Source organism: Pongo pygmaeus, chromosome 20 (assembly GCF_028885625.2).
Source record: "Pongo pygmaeus isolate AG05252 chromosome 20, NHGRI_mPonPyg2-v2.0_pri, whole genome shotgun sequence".
NCBI classification, from domain to species: Eukaryota; Metazoa; Chordata; class Mammalia; order Primates; family Hominidae; genus Pongo; species Pongo pygmaeus.
This window is the reverse complement of record NC_072393.2, coordinates 10,594,013-10,607,370: the sequence shown is the minus strand read 5'-3', so window position 1 is coordinate 10,607,370 and position 13,358 is coordinate 10,594,013. Positions and strand designations below refer to the sequence as shown.

General features: G+C 53.5%; 1 protein-coding gene across 16 annotated transcripts in view; it reads left to right on the top strand.

Moving 5' to 3' along the window:
• The window catches only part of TYK2 (tyrosine kinase 2), a 30,331-nt gene extending 20,577 nt beyond the window's left edge, over positions 1-9,754 (top strand). For 5 of the 16 annotated variants that reach the window (XR_008495762.2, XR_008495763.2, XR_010124874.1 and 2 more), the window contains 9 exons: positions 1,032-1,159; positions 2,177-2,312; positions 2,397-2,551; positions 3,593-3,743; positions 5,694-5,800; positions 6,078-6,798; positions 7,228-7,400; positions 7,757-7,874; positions 9,120-9,230. Coding sequence is in view for 5 of the 16 variants with exons in the window: in XM_063657443.1 (XP_063513513.1) it covers positions 1,032-1,159; positions 2,177-2,312; positions 2,397-2,551; positions 3,593-3,743; positions 5,694-5,800; positions 6,078-6,512; positions 6,680-6,798; positions 7,757-7,874; positions 9,120-9,230; positions 9,314-9,448 (1,595 nt within the window). In the remaining 11 variants the exon portion in view is untranslated. Of the gene's footprint in view, positions 1-1,031; positions 1,160-2,176; positions 2,313-2,396; positions 2,552-3,592; positions 3,744-5,693; positions 5,801-6,077; positions 6,799-7,227; positions 7,401-7,756; positions 7,875-9,119; positions 9,231-9,313 lie in introns of those variants that run through there. The other 11 variants (XM_054463873.2, XM_054463874.2, XM_054463872.2 and 8 more) reach the window with 8 other exon arrangements.
• Positions 9,755-13,358: the final 3,604 nt, after the last annotated feature.

The window sequence follows — 13,358 nt, the reverse complement described above, 5'->3', positions numbered from 1 at the left end:
AAAATTTTTTGTAGAGATGGGGTCTCACTATGTTGCTTAGGCTGGTCTCAAACTCCTGGGCTCAAGGGATCTTCCCGCCTTAGCCTCCCAAAGTGACGGGATTGCAGGCATGAGCCACTATACCCTGCCACCTTTATCTCTTTTTAATTTTTTTGAGACGGAGTCTCACTCTGTCACCCAGGCTGGAGTACAGTGGCGTGATCTCGGCTCACTGCAACCTCCGCCTCCCGGGTTCGAGCAATTCTCCTGCCTCAGCCTCCCGAATAGCTGGGATTACAGGCATGTGCCACCATGCTCAGCTAATTTTTTTTTTTTTTTTGAGATGGAGTCTTGCTGTATCGCCCAGGCTGGAGTGCAGTGGCGTGATCTCGGCTTACTGCAAGCTCCATCTCCCGCCATTCTTCTGCCTCAGCCTCCCAAGTAGCTGAGACTACCGGCGCCCATCACCATGCCTGGCTAATTCTTTTGTCTTTTTAGTAGCGATGGGGTTTCACCGTAATTTTTTTGTATTTTTAGTAGAGTTGGGGTTTCACCATATTGACCAGGCTGGTCTCGAACTCCTGAACTTGTGATCCACCCGCCTCAGCCTCCCAAAGTGCTGGGATTACAGGCGTGAGCCACTGTGCCTGGCTGTATTTTTTTTTTTTTTTAGTAGTGATGGAGTTTCATCATGTTGGGCAGGCTGCCCTTGAACTCCTGACCTCAGGTGATCCACCCGCCTCAGCCTCCCAAAGTGCTGGGATTACAGGCGTGAACCACTACGCCCAGCCCACCTTTCTCTCTTGAACTTCAACTTCTTCCATGCCCCACCCCACCTGGACCCCAATGCCCTCATCCACCGCTGCCTCTGCTGCATTCCGCATTTCTTCTCTCCCCAAACTCACTTTCAACCCAGACCAAACTCCACCCACACCTCTGCCCTGACACCTCCCCAGCCACATGCCAAGTCCCTCCCTGGCGTCTCCCCCCATTCCCTGCCATCCAGAGGGCAGAAGCAGGCAGGTCGCCCCAGAGCAGCTGTGTCTTTACAGATATCATGGTGACAGAGTATGTGGAGCACGGACCCCTGGATGTGTGGCTGCGGAGGGAGCGGGGCCATGTGCCCATGGCTTGGAAGATGGTGGTGGCCCAGCAACTGGCCAGCGCCCTCAGCTACCTGGTGTGTGGCCTGTGTGTGGGGCCTGGGTCAGTCAGGGAGGGCCAGGAGCCCAAGAGTTTGAGACCAGCCTGGGCAACAGGGCAAGACCCCATCTTTTTTTTTTTTTTTTTTAGATGGAGTTTCGCCCTGTCACCCAGGCTGGAGTGCAATGGCATAATCTCGGCTCACTGCAACCTTCGCCTCCCAGGTTCAAATGATTCTCCCGCCTCAGCCTCCCGAGTAGCTGGGATTATAGGCTCCTGCCATCATGCCCAGCTAATTTTTGTATTTTTAGTAGAGATGGGGTTTCACCATGTTGGTCAGGCTGGTCTCGAACTTCTGACCTCGTGATCCACCCGCCTCAGCCTCCCAAAGTGCTGGGATTCCAGGCGTGAGCCACCACGCCCAGCTGGCCCCATCTTTAAAAAATAAACAAATAGCCAGGCGTGGTGACTCATACCTGTAATCCCAGCAGTTTGGGAGGCCAAGGTGGGTGGATCACCTGAGGTCAGGAGTTTGAGACCAGCCTGGCCAATATGGCGAAACCTTGCCTCTACTAAAAATACAAAAAAAATTAGCCAATGTGGTAACTTGCACCTGTAGGCCCAGGTACTCAGGAAGTTGAGGTGGGAAGATCGCCTGAGCTCAGGAATTTGAGGCCATAGTAAGCTATGATCACACCACTGTACCACAGCCTGGGCAGCAGCACAGCTAGACCCCATCTCTACCAAAAATTTAAGAATTAGCCAGGCCGTGGTGATGTGCACCTGTAATTCTAGCTACTTGGAAGGCTTGAGCCCAGGAGTTTGAAGCTGCAGTGAGCTATGTTCGTGCCACTATACTCCAACCTGAGACAGAGTGAGACCCTGTCTCAAAAAAAAAAAAAGAAAAAATAACCCCCCAAAAAACAAAACAGAAAGAAACCCAGTGATGGTCACAGTTGTCCTTTTCACATTGGCTGTCCCTATGGGGACCAGGTTTGGGGTTGGCATCTGTGCCCCTCCTGAGTGGCCACACCCCCTCTCCTGCCCACCTCAGGAGAACAAGAACCTGGTTCATGGTAATGTGTGTGGCCGGAACATCCTGCTGGCCCGACTGGGGCTGGCAGAGGGCACCAGCCCCTTCATCAAGCTGAGTGATCCCGGCGTGGGCCTGGGCGCCCTCTCCAGGGAGGGTGAGTACCCGAGGGGACCTGAGCACAGTCGGGGGCTTCCCCTGCGCCTTTCACCCTTGGTGACCTCTGACCTTGGCCTCCCAGAGCGGGTGGAGAGGATCCCCTGGATGGCCCCCGAATGCCTAACAGGTGGGCCCAACAGCCTAAGCACCGCCATGGACAAGTGGGGGTTTGGCGCCACCCTCTTGGAGATCTGCTTTGACGGAGAGGCCCCTCTGCAGAACCGCAGCCCCTCCGAGGTATGTCTAGGAGACCCTTGGGCCCTCCCCGCAGTGGGGGCCCCTCCAAGAAATCCAGAGGACAGAATCAGAGCTCAAAGCTGCCTCCCCTCTGGCCTCGTGACTTCAAGTCTCTCTGGGCTACCAGCAGGTGGGCCACTCACTGGGGCTTAATGTAGTCCCAGCCTTTTTAGGTCCTTGTGGAAGTCCCTTGTGCTTGGCACACAGAAGGCAAGTAAGAGACTTGATTTCAGTTTTAGGCAGAGTGACCAGGGCAGCGATGGGAGATGCCCAGGCTGCAGAGTGGGGCAGAGGGGCTGAGGATGTGCCTCACCCAGCAGTGGGGTCAGACAAGGCTTCCCTGAGGAGGTTTGTGAGTGTGGTGTTTTTATTTTGAGATGAAGTTCCACTCTTGTTGCCCAGGCTGGAATGCAATGGCGTGATCTCAGCTCACTGCAACCTCCGCCTCCTGGGTTCAAGCGATTCTCCTGCCTCAGCCTCCCGAGTAGGGGGGATTACAGGCGCATGCCACCACACCCGGCTAATTTTTGTATTTTTTGTAGAGATGGGGTTTCATCATATTCAGGCTGGTCTCAAACTCCTGACATCAGATGATCCGCCCGCCTTGGCCTCCCAAAGTGCTGGGATTACAGGCATGAGCCACAGTGCCTGGCCCCAGAAGAGGTTTTATCTAAGTGTAGAATTATGCCAATGAGCCTGGCTAGGAAGGGCAGCCCAGGCAGAGCGCATGGCCTGTGCAAAGGCTGAGGCTTCAGTGTATTGAGGAGCTGTGGTCTACAGGAGGGGCAGGAGGGGACCTCGGGGCAGAAGGCTGACTGTGACACTCCAGTTCTGCATAATCACTGGACCTGGGTCCCAGTCCTGGCTCTGCGGCTGTGAGCACGTCCTCCCACTTTGTGGAGCCTCAGTTGCCTCATCTGTATAATGGGACTGATAAGAGCGGGCACCTGGCGGTCCACTCTGGGGACTTGACTCTGCCTCTTGGGGAAGGGGTAGGGGTGAGGGGAGGATGTTGACTCCTCCGGGTCCCTTTCCCAACAGAAGGAGCATTTCTACCAAAGGCAGCACCGGCTGCCCGAGCCCTCCTGCCCAGAGCTGGCCACACTCACCAGCCAGTGTCTGACCTATGAGCCGACCCAGAGGCCATCATTCCGCACCATCCTGCGTGACCTCACCCGGCTGCAGCCCCACAGTGAGCTCCGTCCCAGTGCTGGGACCCTGGGGAAGTGGGACAGGGCTGGGATCCCTGCTGTATGCCTACAGCGCACGAGAGGTCTCTGCACAGTGGTTCAGGGTGTGTGCCAATTTCTTGCAGTGGCATTCATAAGCATGCCCTGCCTGGCTGCCCTGAGCTCTCATTAATGTATTTATTTATTTATTTGCGACGGAATCTTGCTCTGTCGCCCAGCCTGGAGCGCAGTGACGTGATCTTGGCTCACTGCAACCTCCACCTCCCAGGTTCAAGCAATCCTCCCACCTCAGCCTCCCAAGTAGCAGGGATTACAAGCATGTGCCACCATGCGTGGCTCATTTTTGTATTTTTAGTAGAGGTGGGGTTTTGCCATGTTGGCCAGGCTGGTCTCAAACTCTAGATCTCAAATGATCTATCTGCTTCAGCCTCCCAAATTGCTGGGATTACAGGCGTGAGCCACTGCGCCTGGCCTCCTTAATGTTTTGTCTGGGGAGAGACACAGCTTCTTTGGATTAGAGAATTAGACCGTTGCAGTTTTTTTTTTCTTTTTAAAAAATTTTTGTATTGTTTTCTTAAAAAAATTAATATGCTCTTTTTTTTTTTTTTTTTTTTTTTTTGAGACGGAGTCTCACTCTGTCGCCAGGCTGGAGTGCAGTGGTGCAATCTTGGCTCACTGCAACCTCTGTCTCCCAGGTTCAAGTAATTCTCCTGCCTCAGCCTCCCGGGTAGCTGGGACTACAGGCGCCCACCACCACGCCGGGCTAATTTTTGTATTTTTAGTAGAGACGAGAATTCACCATGTTGGCCAGGATGGTCTCAATCTCTTGACCTTGTGATCCACCCGCCTCGGCCTCCCAAAGTGCTGGGATTACAGGTGTGAGCCACTGCGCCTGACCTATTTTCTTTTTCTTTTTTTTTTTTTTGAGATGGAGTTTTGCTCTTGTTGCACAGGCTGGAGTGCAATGGCGCGATCTCGGCCCACTGCAACCTCCGCCTCCTGGGTTCGAGCAATTCTCCTGCCTCAGCCTCCCGAGTAGCTGGGATTACAGGCGTCCACCACCACACCCAGCTAATTTTTGTATTTTTAGTAGAGACGGGGTTTCACTATGTTGGCTAGGCTGGTCTCAAACTCCTGACCTCAGGTGATCCACCCTCCTCAGCCTCCCAAAGTGCTGGGATTACAGGCCTGAGCCACCACGACCGTCCTAATATGCCATTTTCAACTGATCATATCACATTTTTCTTTCCCTTTTTTGTTTTAAAGACTAGGTCTTGCTGTGTTGCCCAGGCAGGAGTGTAGTGGCTATTCACAGGCACGATCATGGCTCACTGCAGCCCGAGACTCCTGGGCTCTAGGGATCCTCCTGCCTTGGCCCAAAGTGCTGGGATTATAGGTGTGAGCCACCACGCCTGGCCAGTTTTTCTCTTTTCTCTATGAAATATCTGTGCCCTCTACCCAATTTCAGAACTTCCAGATGTCAGGTTTTTCTGTTTTTTCTTTTTCTTTCTTTTTTTTTTTTTTTTTTTTTTTTAAGAGACAGTCTCTCTCTGTGGCTCAGACTCACTGCAGCCTCAAACCTCCTGGGTTCAAATGATCTCCTGCCTTAGCCTCCTAAGTAGCTGGGACCACAGGCATGCGCCACCACACCTGGCTAATTTTTTTTTTTTTTTTTAACTTTTTTGTAGAGAGGGGGTTTCACCATGTTGTCCAGGCTGGTCTTGAACTCCTGGGCTCAAGTGATCCTCCCGCCTCGGCCTCCCAAACAGGTGTCAGTTTTGATGCAGCCAACTCTGCATCATTTTGTACAATAAGCGGACTCTTTCAGCTGTTGCAGGAAAAAGTTTTCTTACCTCTGGAATCGGATCCTGGGGTAGCTGTGGCTGGCTTTGTGACTCCCAAGTGTGGGCCTGCTGGGGAAAGGATCGGGGTCAGGCCTTTACCCACCGCAGCTCTTCCAGATCTTGCTGACGTCTTGACTGTGAACCCGGACTCACCAGCCTCAGACCCTACGGTTTTCCACAAGCGCTATTTGAAAAAGATCCGAGATCTGGGCGAGGTGAGGGAGGGGCCTGGGCTGCTAAAAGGCCCACCTGGTCGGGGAGGAGTTTGGGGGTTGAGGATAAATTCCTACCTAACGTGATTCTCAGGAGATGTGGGTGGGACCCTCTGCTTTGAGAGAGGCCTAGATGCCAAGGAGTCTTAATAGCGCGGAGTAGGCGGGGCCTGGGGTATTCCGAAAGGATCTGCCCGGAGGAGTGGCCCGGGAAATCGGGGGTTGGGGAGTGGTGCAGGGATTGGGGAGGTGGAGCTGACCCTCGTGCGCGCCCGACCAGGGTCACTTCGGCAAGGTCAGCTTGTACTGCTACGATCCGACCAACGACGGCACTGGCGAGATGGTGGCGGTGAAAGCCCTCAAGGCAGACTGCGCTCCCCAGCACCGCTCCGGCTGGAAGCAGGAGATTGACATTCTGCGCACGCTCTATCACGAGCACATCGTCAAGTACAAGGGCTGCTGCGAGGACCAAGGTGGGCGGGACCCGGCGAGTCCTAGAGACTCGAGGGGGCGTGGTTATAGCGTTGGCGTGGCCTTGTGGGCGGGGCCAGTCTGGCCTAGCCAATTAGAGACTCTCAACCCCAGGCTGCAGTCCGCGGTTCTTGGCAGCTGGGTGAGCGTGGCTGGGCGAGCGTGGCTGGGCTGCCTCCTTCCCATCTGGGGGGTGCTACCTGCTGGGGCCAGGATGGACGGGAGCCACCAGCAGCTCCCTCAAGTGAGAATGGGGTTCTGGATGGGTCCATCCCACCTAAGGACTGGGTCTAGTGTGCGCGGGTCTTGGCCTTCCCTCCCGACCTTGGAGGGGCTCTGCTGGGCTCAGGGTAGGCGGTCCCCGGCCCGCCCTCTATCGTCCCCCACCGGGGCCGCCCCTCTCCGCGGCAGGCGAGAAGTCTCTGCAGCTGGTCATGGAGTACGTGCCCCTGGGCAGCCTCCGAGACTACCTGCCCCGGCACAGCGTCGGGCTGGCCCAGCTGCTGCTCTTCGCCCAGCAGATCTGCGAGGTTGGTCGGCCCCGCCCCTGCTTCCGGAGCTTGCCCCTTCCTCTTCAGCTTGGGCTGGCCTGAGCGATCCGGTGCAGTCTGCTCTCACGCTCCGCCTCTGCTCATTTGCCCAGGCTCTCTTGTCCTTGCACTGACCTCCGAATTGTTCGGCTCGCTTGGCCACACCCCCTCCTCCCAAGGGACCACGCACAGCGGGCTCGGCCCCTCCCAACGCGCCCTCCTGCCCAGCTTTGCTCGTCTAGCCCCGTCCCTGCATTCTGGCTCAGCCTCCTTTTGCTTGGTGCCACGTGCCATCCGGCCCTCTCCAGCGGCCGGGTAGCCACCGGCCTGACCTGACTGTCCCCCAGCCCTCCTGGCTGCTCAGGTCCTGCCGCCTCCCCCGGCCGAACCCTGCCCCACTGAAACTCACGAGCCCTGCCCCGCCCCCAGGGCATGGCCTATCTGCACGCGCAGCACTACATCCACCGAGACTTAGCCGCGCGCAACGTGCTGCTGGACAACGACAGGCTGGTCAAGATCGGGGACTTTGGCCTAGCCAAGGCCGTGCCCGAAGGCCACGAGTACTACCGCGTGCGCGAGGATGGGGACAGCCCTGTGTTCTGGTGACCAGGCGGGGTGCAGTCTGAGGGGGTGCTGGGCTCACTTGGAACAGGCGGGGTGGAGTAGACGGATGCTGGGTATCTTGACAGGGCATGATCCCAGTGAAGCGCGGCGGTGCCTAGCCGTGCGGGGGTGGGGCCTATGGAGGCAAGGGGCGGTGTATGGAGTGCGGCTTGGCCTGGTGGGCGTTAACCCGGCCTAGCCAATGAGCACATCACCCCGCTCAGGCTGCGCTCTTAAGGGTGGGTCCCAGCTGAGCCCAGAGGGTCCTTCAGTCTCCGGTGAGGCCTTCAGCCTGGTCTGATCCCCAAACCCTCAGTGCAGCACCCCCGAGGCCTGAGTGCCCCCCTCCCCCTAGGTATGCCCCAGAGTGCCTGAAGGAGTATAAGTTCTACTATGCGTCCGATGTCTGGTCCTTCGGGGTGACCCTGTATGAGCTGCTGACGCACTGTGACTCCAACCAGAGCCCCCCCACGGTGAGAGCCAGGCTCGCAGCCCCACCGGGAGTTTGCTAGAGCAATTAGAAAGGCATAGGCCGGGCCGGGCGCGGTGGTTTATGCCTGTAATCCCAGCACTTTGGGAGGCCGAGGCGGGCGGATCACGAGGTCAGGAGATCGAGACCAACCTGGCTAACACGGTGAAACCCGTCTTTACTAAAAATACAAAAAAAATTAGCTGGGCGTGGTGGCGGGCGCCTGTAGTCCCAGCTACTCGGGAGACTGAGGCAGGAGAATGGCGTGAACCCGGGAGGCGGAGCTTGCAGTGAGCCGAGATCTCCCCACTGCACTCCAGCTGGGTGACAGAGCGAGACTCCGTCTCAAAAAGAAAGAAAGAAAGGCATAGGCCGGGCGCGGTGGCTCACGCCTGTAATCCCAGCACTTTGGGAGGCCGAGGCGGGCAGATGACGAGGTCAGGAGATCGAGACCAGCCAGGCCAACATGGTGAAACCCCGTCTCTACTAAAAATACAAAAATTAGCCGGGCGTGGTGGCAGGTGCCTGTAATCCCAGCTACTCAGGCGGTTGAGGCAGGGAGAATTGCTTTAACCTGGTAGGCGGAGGTTGCAGTGAGCCGAGATCATGCCGCTGCACTCCAGCCTGGGTGAAAGAGCGAGAGACTGTCTCAAAAAAAAATTCTGGACGGTAAGAACAATTTGCTGTGAGGCTTAATAATAACGGCAAACACCTGACTCAGGCTTACTCTATGAATATTAGTTTAACGTTCACAGTAATCCCAGGTGGTAGATGTTATTACCCTATTTTACGGATGAGAAAACTGAGGCCCAGAGACGTGAACTCAAATTCAAAGTCACACAGCTGAGAAGTGTAAGAGGTGGGATTAGAACCCATGCAGTCAATTTCATGAAGTTGCAGAGTGATTTCTTTTTTTTCTTTTTTGAGACGGAGTTTCACACTTGTAGCCTAGGCTGGAGTGCAATGGCACAATCTCGGCTCACTGCAACCTCCGCATCCCAGGTTCAAACGATCCTCCTGCCTCAGCATCCCAAGTAGCTGGGATTACAGGTGCCCGCCATCATGCCCAGCTAATTTTTGTATTTTTAGTAGAGATGGGGTTTCACCATGTTGTCCAGGCTGGTCTCGAACTCCTGACCTCAGGTGATCCAGCCGCCTCAGCCTCCCAAAGTGCTGGGATTACAGGCATGAGCCACCGTGCCTGCCTTTCATTGCCTCTTGAAAAGAGCTTGTCTTGTTTATACTGTAGAAATTCCTTGAGCTCATAGGCGTTGCTCAGGGTCAGATGACAGTTCTGAGACTCACCGAGTTGCTGGAACGAGGGGAGAGGCTGCCACGGCCCGACAAATGTCCCTGTGAGGTGAGACTTCCTTTGTCTTTCCCTGACCCCAATATCCTGCTGTGGAGAGGGCAGCCCCCACCATCCCTGGTTTTTCCTTCTAGGTCTATCATTTCATGAAGAACTGCTGGGAGACAGAGGCGTCCTTCCGCCCAACCTTCGAGAACCTCATACCCATCCTGAAGACAGTCCATGAGAAGTACCAAGGCCAGGCCCCTTCAGTGTTCAGCGTGTGCTGAGGCACAATGGCAGCCCTGCCTGGGAGGATTGGACCAGGCAGTGGCTGCAGAGGGAGCCTCCTGCTCCCTGCCCCAGGATGAAACCAAGAGGGGGATGTCAGCCTCACCCACACTGTGTGCCTTACTCCTGTCTGGAGACCCCACCTCTGTGAACTTACTTTTCTTCCATGACCTTGAGCCTAACCATGATCTTGAGGGACCCAACATTTGTAGGGGCACTAATCCGGCCCTTAAATCCCCCAGCTTTCAAACTTGAGACCCACCATCTCCACCATCTGGTAATAAATTCCTGTTTTCTCTGCTGGAGCCTGTGATTTTTGGAGCCCTCTTTCAGAAAGGTGGGTTAGCTGGGAGTCTGGTCTCCTGTGGACAGCAGCTAGCATGAGACATCGCAGAGGTAGCTGGATTCAACTGTTTAACTTTTTTTTTTTTTTTTTTTTTGAGACAGAGTCTCGCTCTGTCGCCCAGGCTGGAGTGCAGTGGCGTGATCTAGGCTCACTGCAAGCTCCGTCTCCTGAGTTCACACCATTCTCCTGCCTCAGCCTCCCGAGTATCTGGGACTACAGGCGACCGCCACCATGCCTGGCTAATTTTTTGTATTTTTAGTAGAGTTGAGGTTTCACCTTATTGGCCAGGCTGGTCTTGAACTCCTGACCTCAGGTAATCCACCTGCCTCCGCCTCCCAAAGTGCTGGGATTACAGGTGTGAGCCATTGCGCCTGGCCAATAACTACTTGTTGAATGTACAAAGTATTTGGTCGGGGCGGTCACACGCCACATAGGTTAGACTGCCAGTTTCACCCTTTCACATTTGTGTGACCTCAGGCAAATGGCTTCACCTCTCTGGGACTTAGTCCTCCATTATGGGAGCTTCACACTTGCTATCTCATAGGACTCATGTAAAGAGCTCATGAGGTGGTGTCTGTGAAATGCTTAGCAGAAAGACATGCAAACAAGTGCTTAATAAATATACAATATTGGCCGGGCATGGCGGCTCACACCTGGAATCCCAGCACTTTGGGAGGCCACAAGGATCACAAGGTCAGGAGATGGAGACCATCCTGGCTAACACGGTGAAACCCCGTCTCTACTAAAAATACAAAAAATTAGCCGGGCGTGGTGGCAGGTGCCTGTAGTCCCAGCTACTCGGGAGGCTGAGGCAGGAGAATGGCATGAACCCGGGAGGCGGAGCTTGCAGTGAGCCGAGATTGCGCCACTGCACTCCAGCCTGGGCGACTGAGCAAGACTCCGTCTCAAAAAAAAATAATAAAATAAACAAATAATAAAATAAATATTATTGTTGGCTGGATGCAGTGGCTCATTGCCTGTAACCCCAGTGCTTTGGGAGGCTGAGGCAGGAGGATCCCTTGAGTCCAGGAGTTCGAGATCAGCCTGGGCAACATAGGGAGACCCTGTCCGTATTATTTTTTATTTATTTATTTATTTATTTATTTTTGAGACAGTTTCACTGTTGTTCTCCAGGCTGGAGTGCAATCGTGCTGTCTCGGCTCACTGCAACCTCCGCCTCCTGGGTTCAAGCGATTCTCCTGCTTCAGCCTCCTGAATAGCTGGGATTACAGGCACACGCCACCATACCTGGCTAATTTTGTATTTTTAGTAGAGACGGGGTTTCACCTTGTTGGTCAGGCTGCTCTCAAACTCCTGACCTCAGGTGATCTGCCCGCCTCGGCCTCCCAAAGTGTTGGGATTACAGGCATGAGCCACTACACCTGGCCTATATTATTTTTAAATAAAAATTTAAAAAATGAAGTTGGCTGGGTACAGTGGCTCACGCCTGTAATCCCAGCACAGCATTTTGAAAGGCCGAGGCAGGCGGATCAATTGAGGTCAGGAGTTTGAGACCAGCCTGCCCAACATGGCAAAACCCTTCTCTACTAAAAATACAAAAATTAGCTGGGCATTGTGGCAGGCGCCTGTAATCCCAGCTACTTGGGAGGCTGAGGCAGGAGAATCACTTGAACCCAGAAGGCGGAGGTTGTCATGAGCCAAGATCAAGCCATTGCACTCCAGCCTGGGTGACAAGAACAAAACTCTGTCTCAAAAAATAATAATAAAGACACATGCACACGTATGTTTATTGCGGCACTATTCACAATAGCAAAGACTTGCAACCAACCCAAATGTCCATCAATGATAGACTGGATTAAGAAAATGTGGCACATACACACCATGGAATACTATGCAGCCATAAAAAAGGATGAGTTCATGTCCTTTGCAGGGACACGGATGAAGCTGGAAACCATCATTCTCAGCAAACTATCACAAGGACAGAAAACCAAACACCGCATGTTCTCATTCATAGGTGGGAACTGCACAATGAGAACACTTGGACACAGGGCGGGGAACAACACGCACCCACACTGGGGCCTGTTGTGGGGTAGGGACCCGCGGGAGGGATAGCATTAGGAGAAATACCTAATGTAAATGACGAGTTAATGGGTGCCGCAAACCAGCATGGCACATGTATACCTATGTAACTAACCACATCGTGCACATGTACCCTAGAACTTAAAAAAAAAAAAAAGGAGTCTGAAACCATGAATAATTTTGGTTATTTACAAATTTGTTCTTGTTGAGGAAAAAAATAAAATTAAGATTTGAGAGGAAAAAAATACAAAAATTAGCCAGGTGTGGTGGCACACACCTGTAATCTCAGCTACTCTAGAGGCTGAGGCAGGAGAATTGCTTGAACTGGAAGGCAGAGTGCATTGAGCTGAGATTGCACTACTGCACTCCAGCCTGGGCAATAGAGCAAGACTGTCTGAAAAAAGAAAAGAAAAAAAGTATTATTGTTATTCTGGTGTTTGGCAAAGCGTTTCTACTTAGCCTGTGTGACTTGAGATGGTGAGATAGATTATGAGTCAGACACATTTGTAAGGCAGTTAAATATCCCCAAAAGGACTTCTTTTGTGGGGGTGGGGACTGGGTCTCACTCTGTCACCCACACTGGAGTGTAATGGTGCTATTACAGCTCAGGGTAACCTTGACCTCCCGGGCTCAAGTGATCCTCCCACCTCAGCCTCTGTAGGAGCTGGGGCTATAGGCTCCTGCCACGTCACCTGGCTAATTTTTTTTTTTTTTTTTTTTTGTAGAAGGAGTCTCACTGTCACCCAGGCTGGAGTGCAATGGTACAGTCTTGGCTCAGTGCAACCTCCACCTCCAGAGTTCAAGCGATTCTCCTGCTTCAGCCTCTCTAGTAGCTGGGATTACAGGTGCCCGCCACCACGCCCGGCTAATTTTTGTATTTTTAGTAGAGACAGGGTTTCACCATGTTGGCCAGGCTGGTCTCGAACTCCTGACCTCAGGTGACCCACCCACATCAGCCTCCAAAAGTGCTGGGATTACAGGTGTGAGCCACCACGCCTGGCCATCTGGCTAATTTTAAAATTTTTTATAGACACAGCGTCTTACTCTGCTGCCCAGCCTGGTCTCAAACTCCTGAGCTCAAGTGGTCCTCCCACCTTAGCATCTTGAGTAGTAGGATAACAGCTCAATTTGTTTAGAACAGTTTTAGGTTTACAGCAAAGTTGAGTGGAAAATAGAGTTCTCCTATGTCCCCTCCCTCCCCCCTACCCCCAAACACAACTTCCCTTGCTGTCCACATCCTGTACCACAGTGATACATTTGTTAGAATCTATGAACCTCGGTGACTCATGCCTGTAATCCCAGCATTTTGGGAGGTCAGGAGTTCGAGACCAGCCTGGGCAACATGGTGAAACCCCATCTCTACTAAAAATACAAAAACTAGCCAGGCGTGGTGGCTCACGCCTGTAATCCCAGCACTTTGGGAGTCCGAGCCGGGTGGATCACGAGGTCAGAAGATCGAGACCATCCTGGCTAACATGGTGAAACCCCGTCTCTACTAAAAATACAAAAAATTTGCCAGGGGT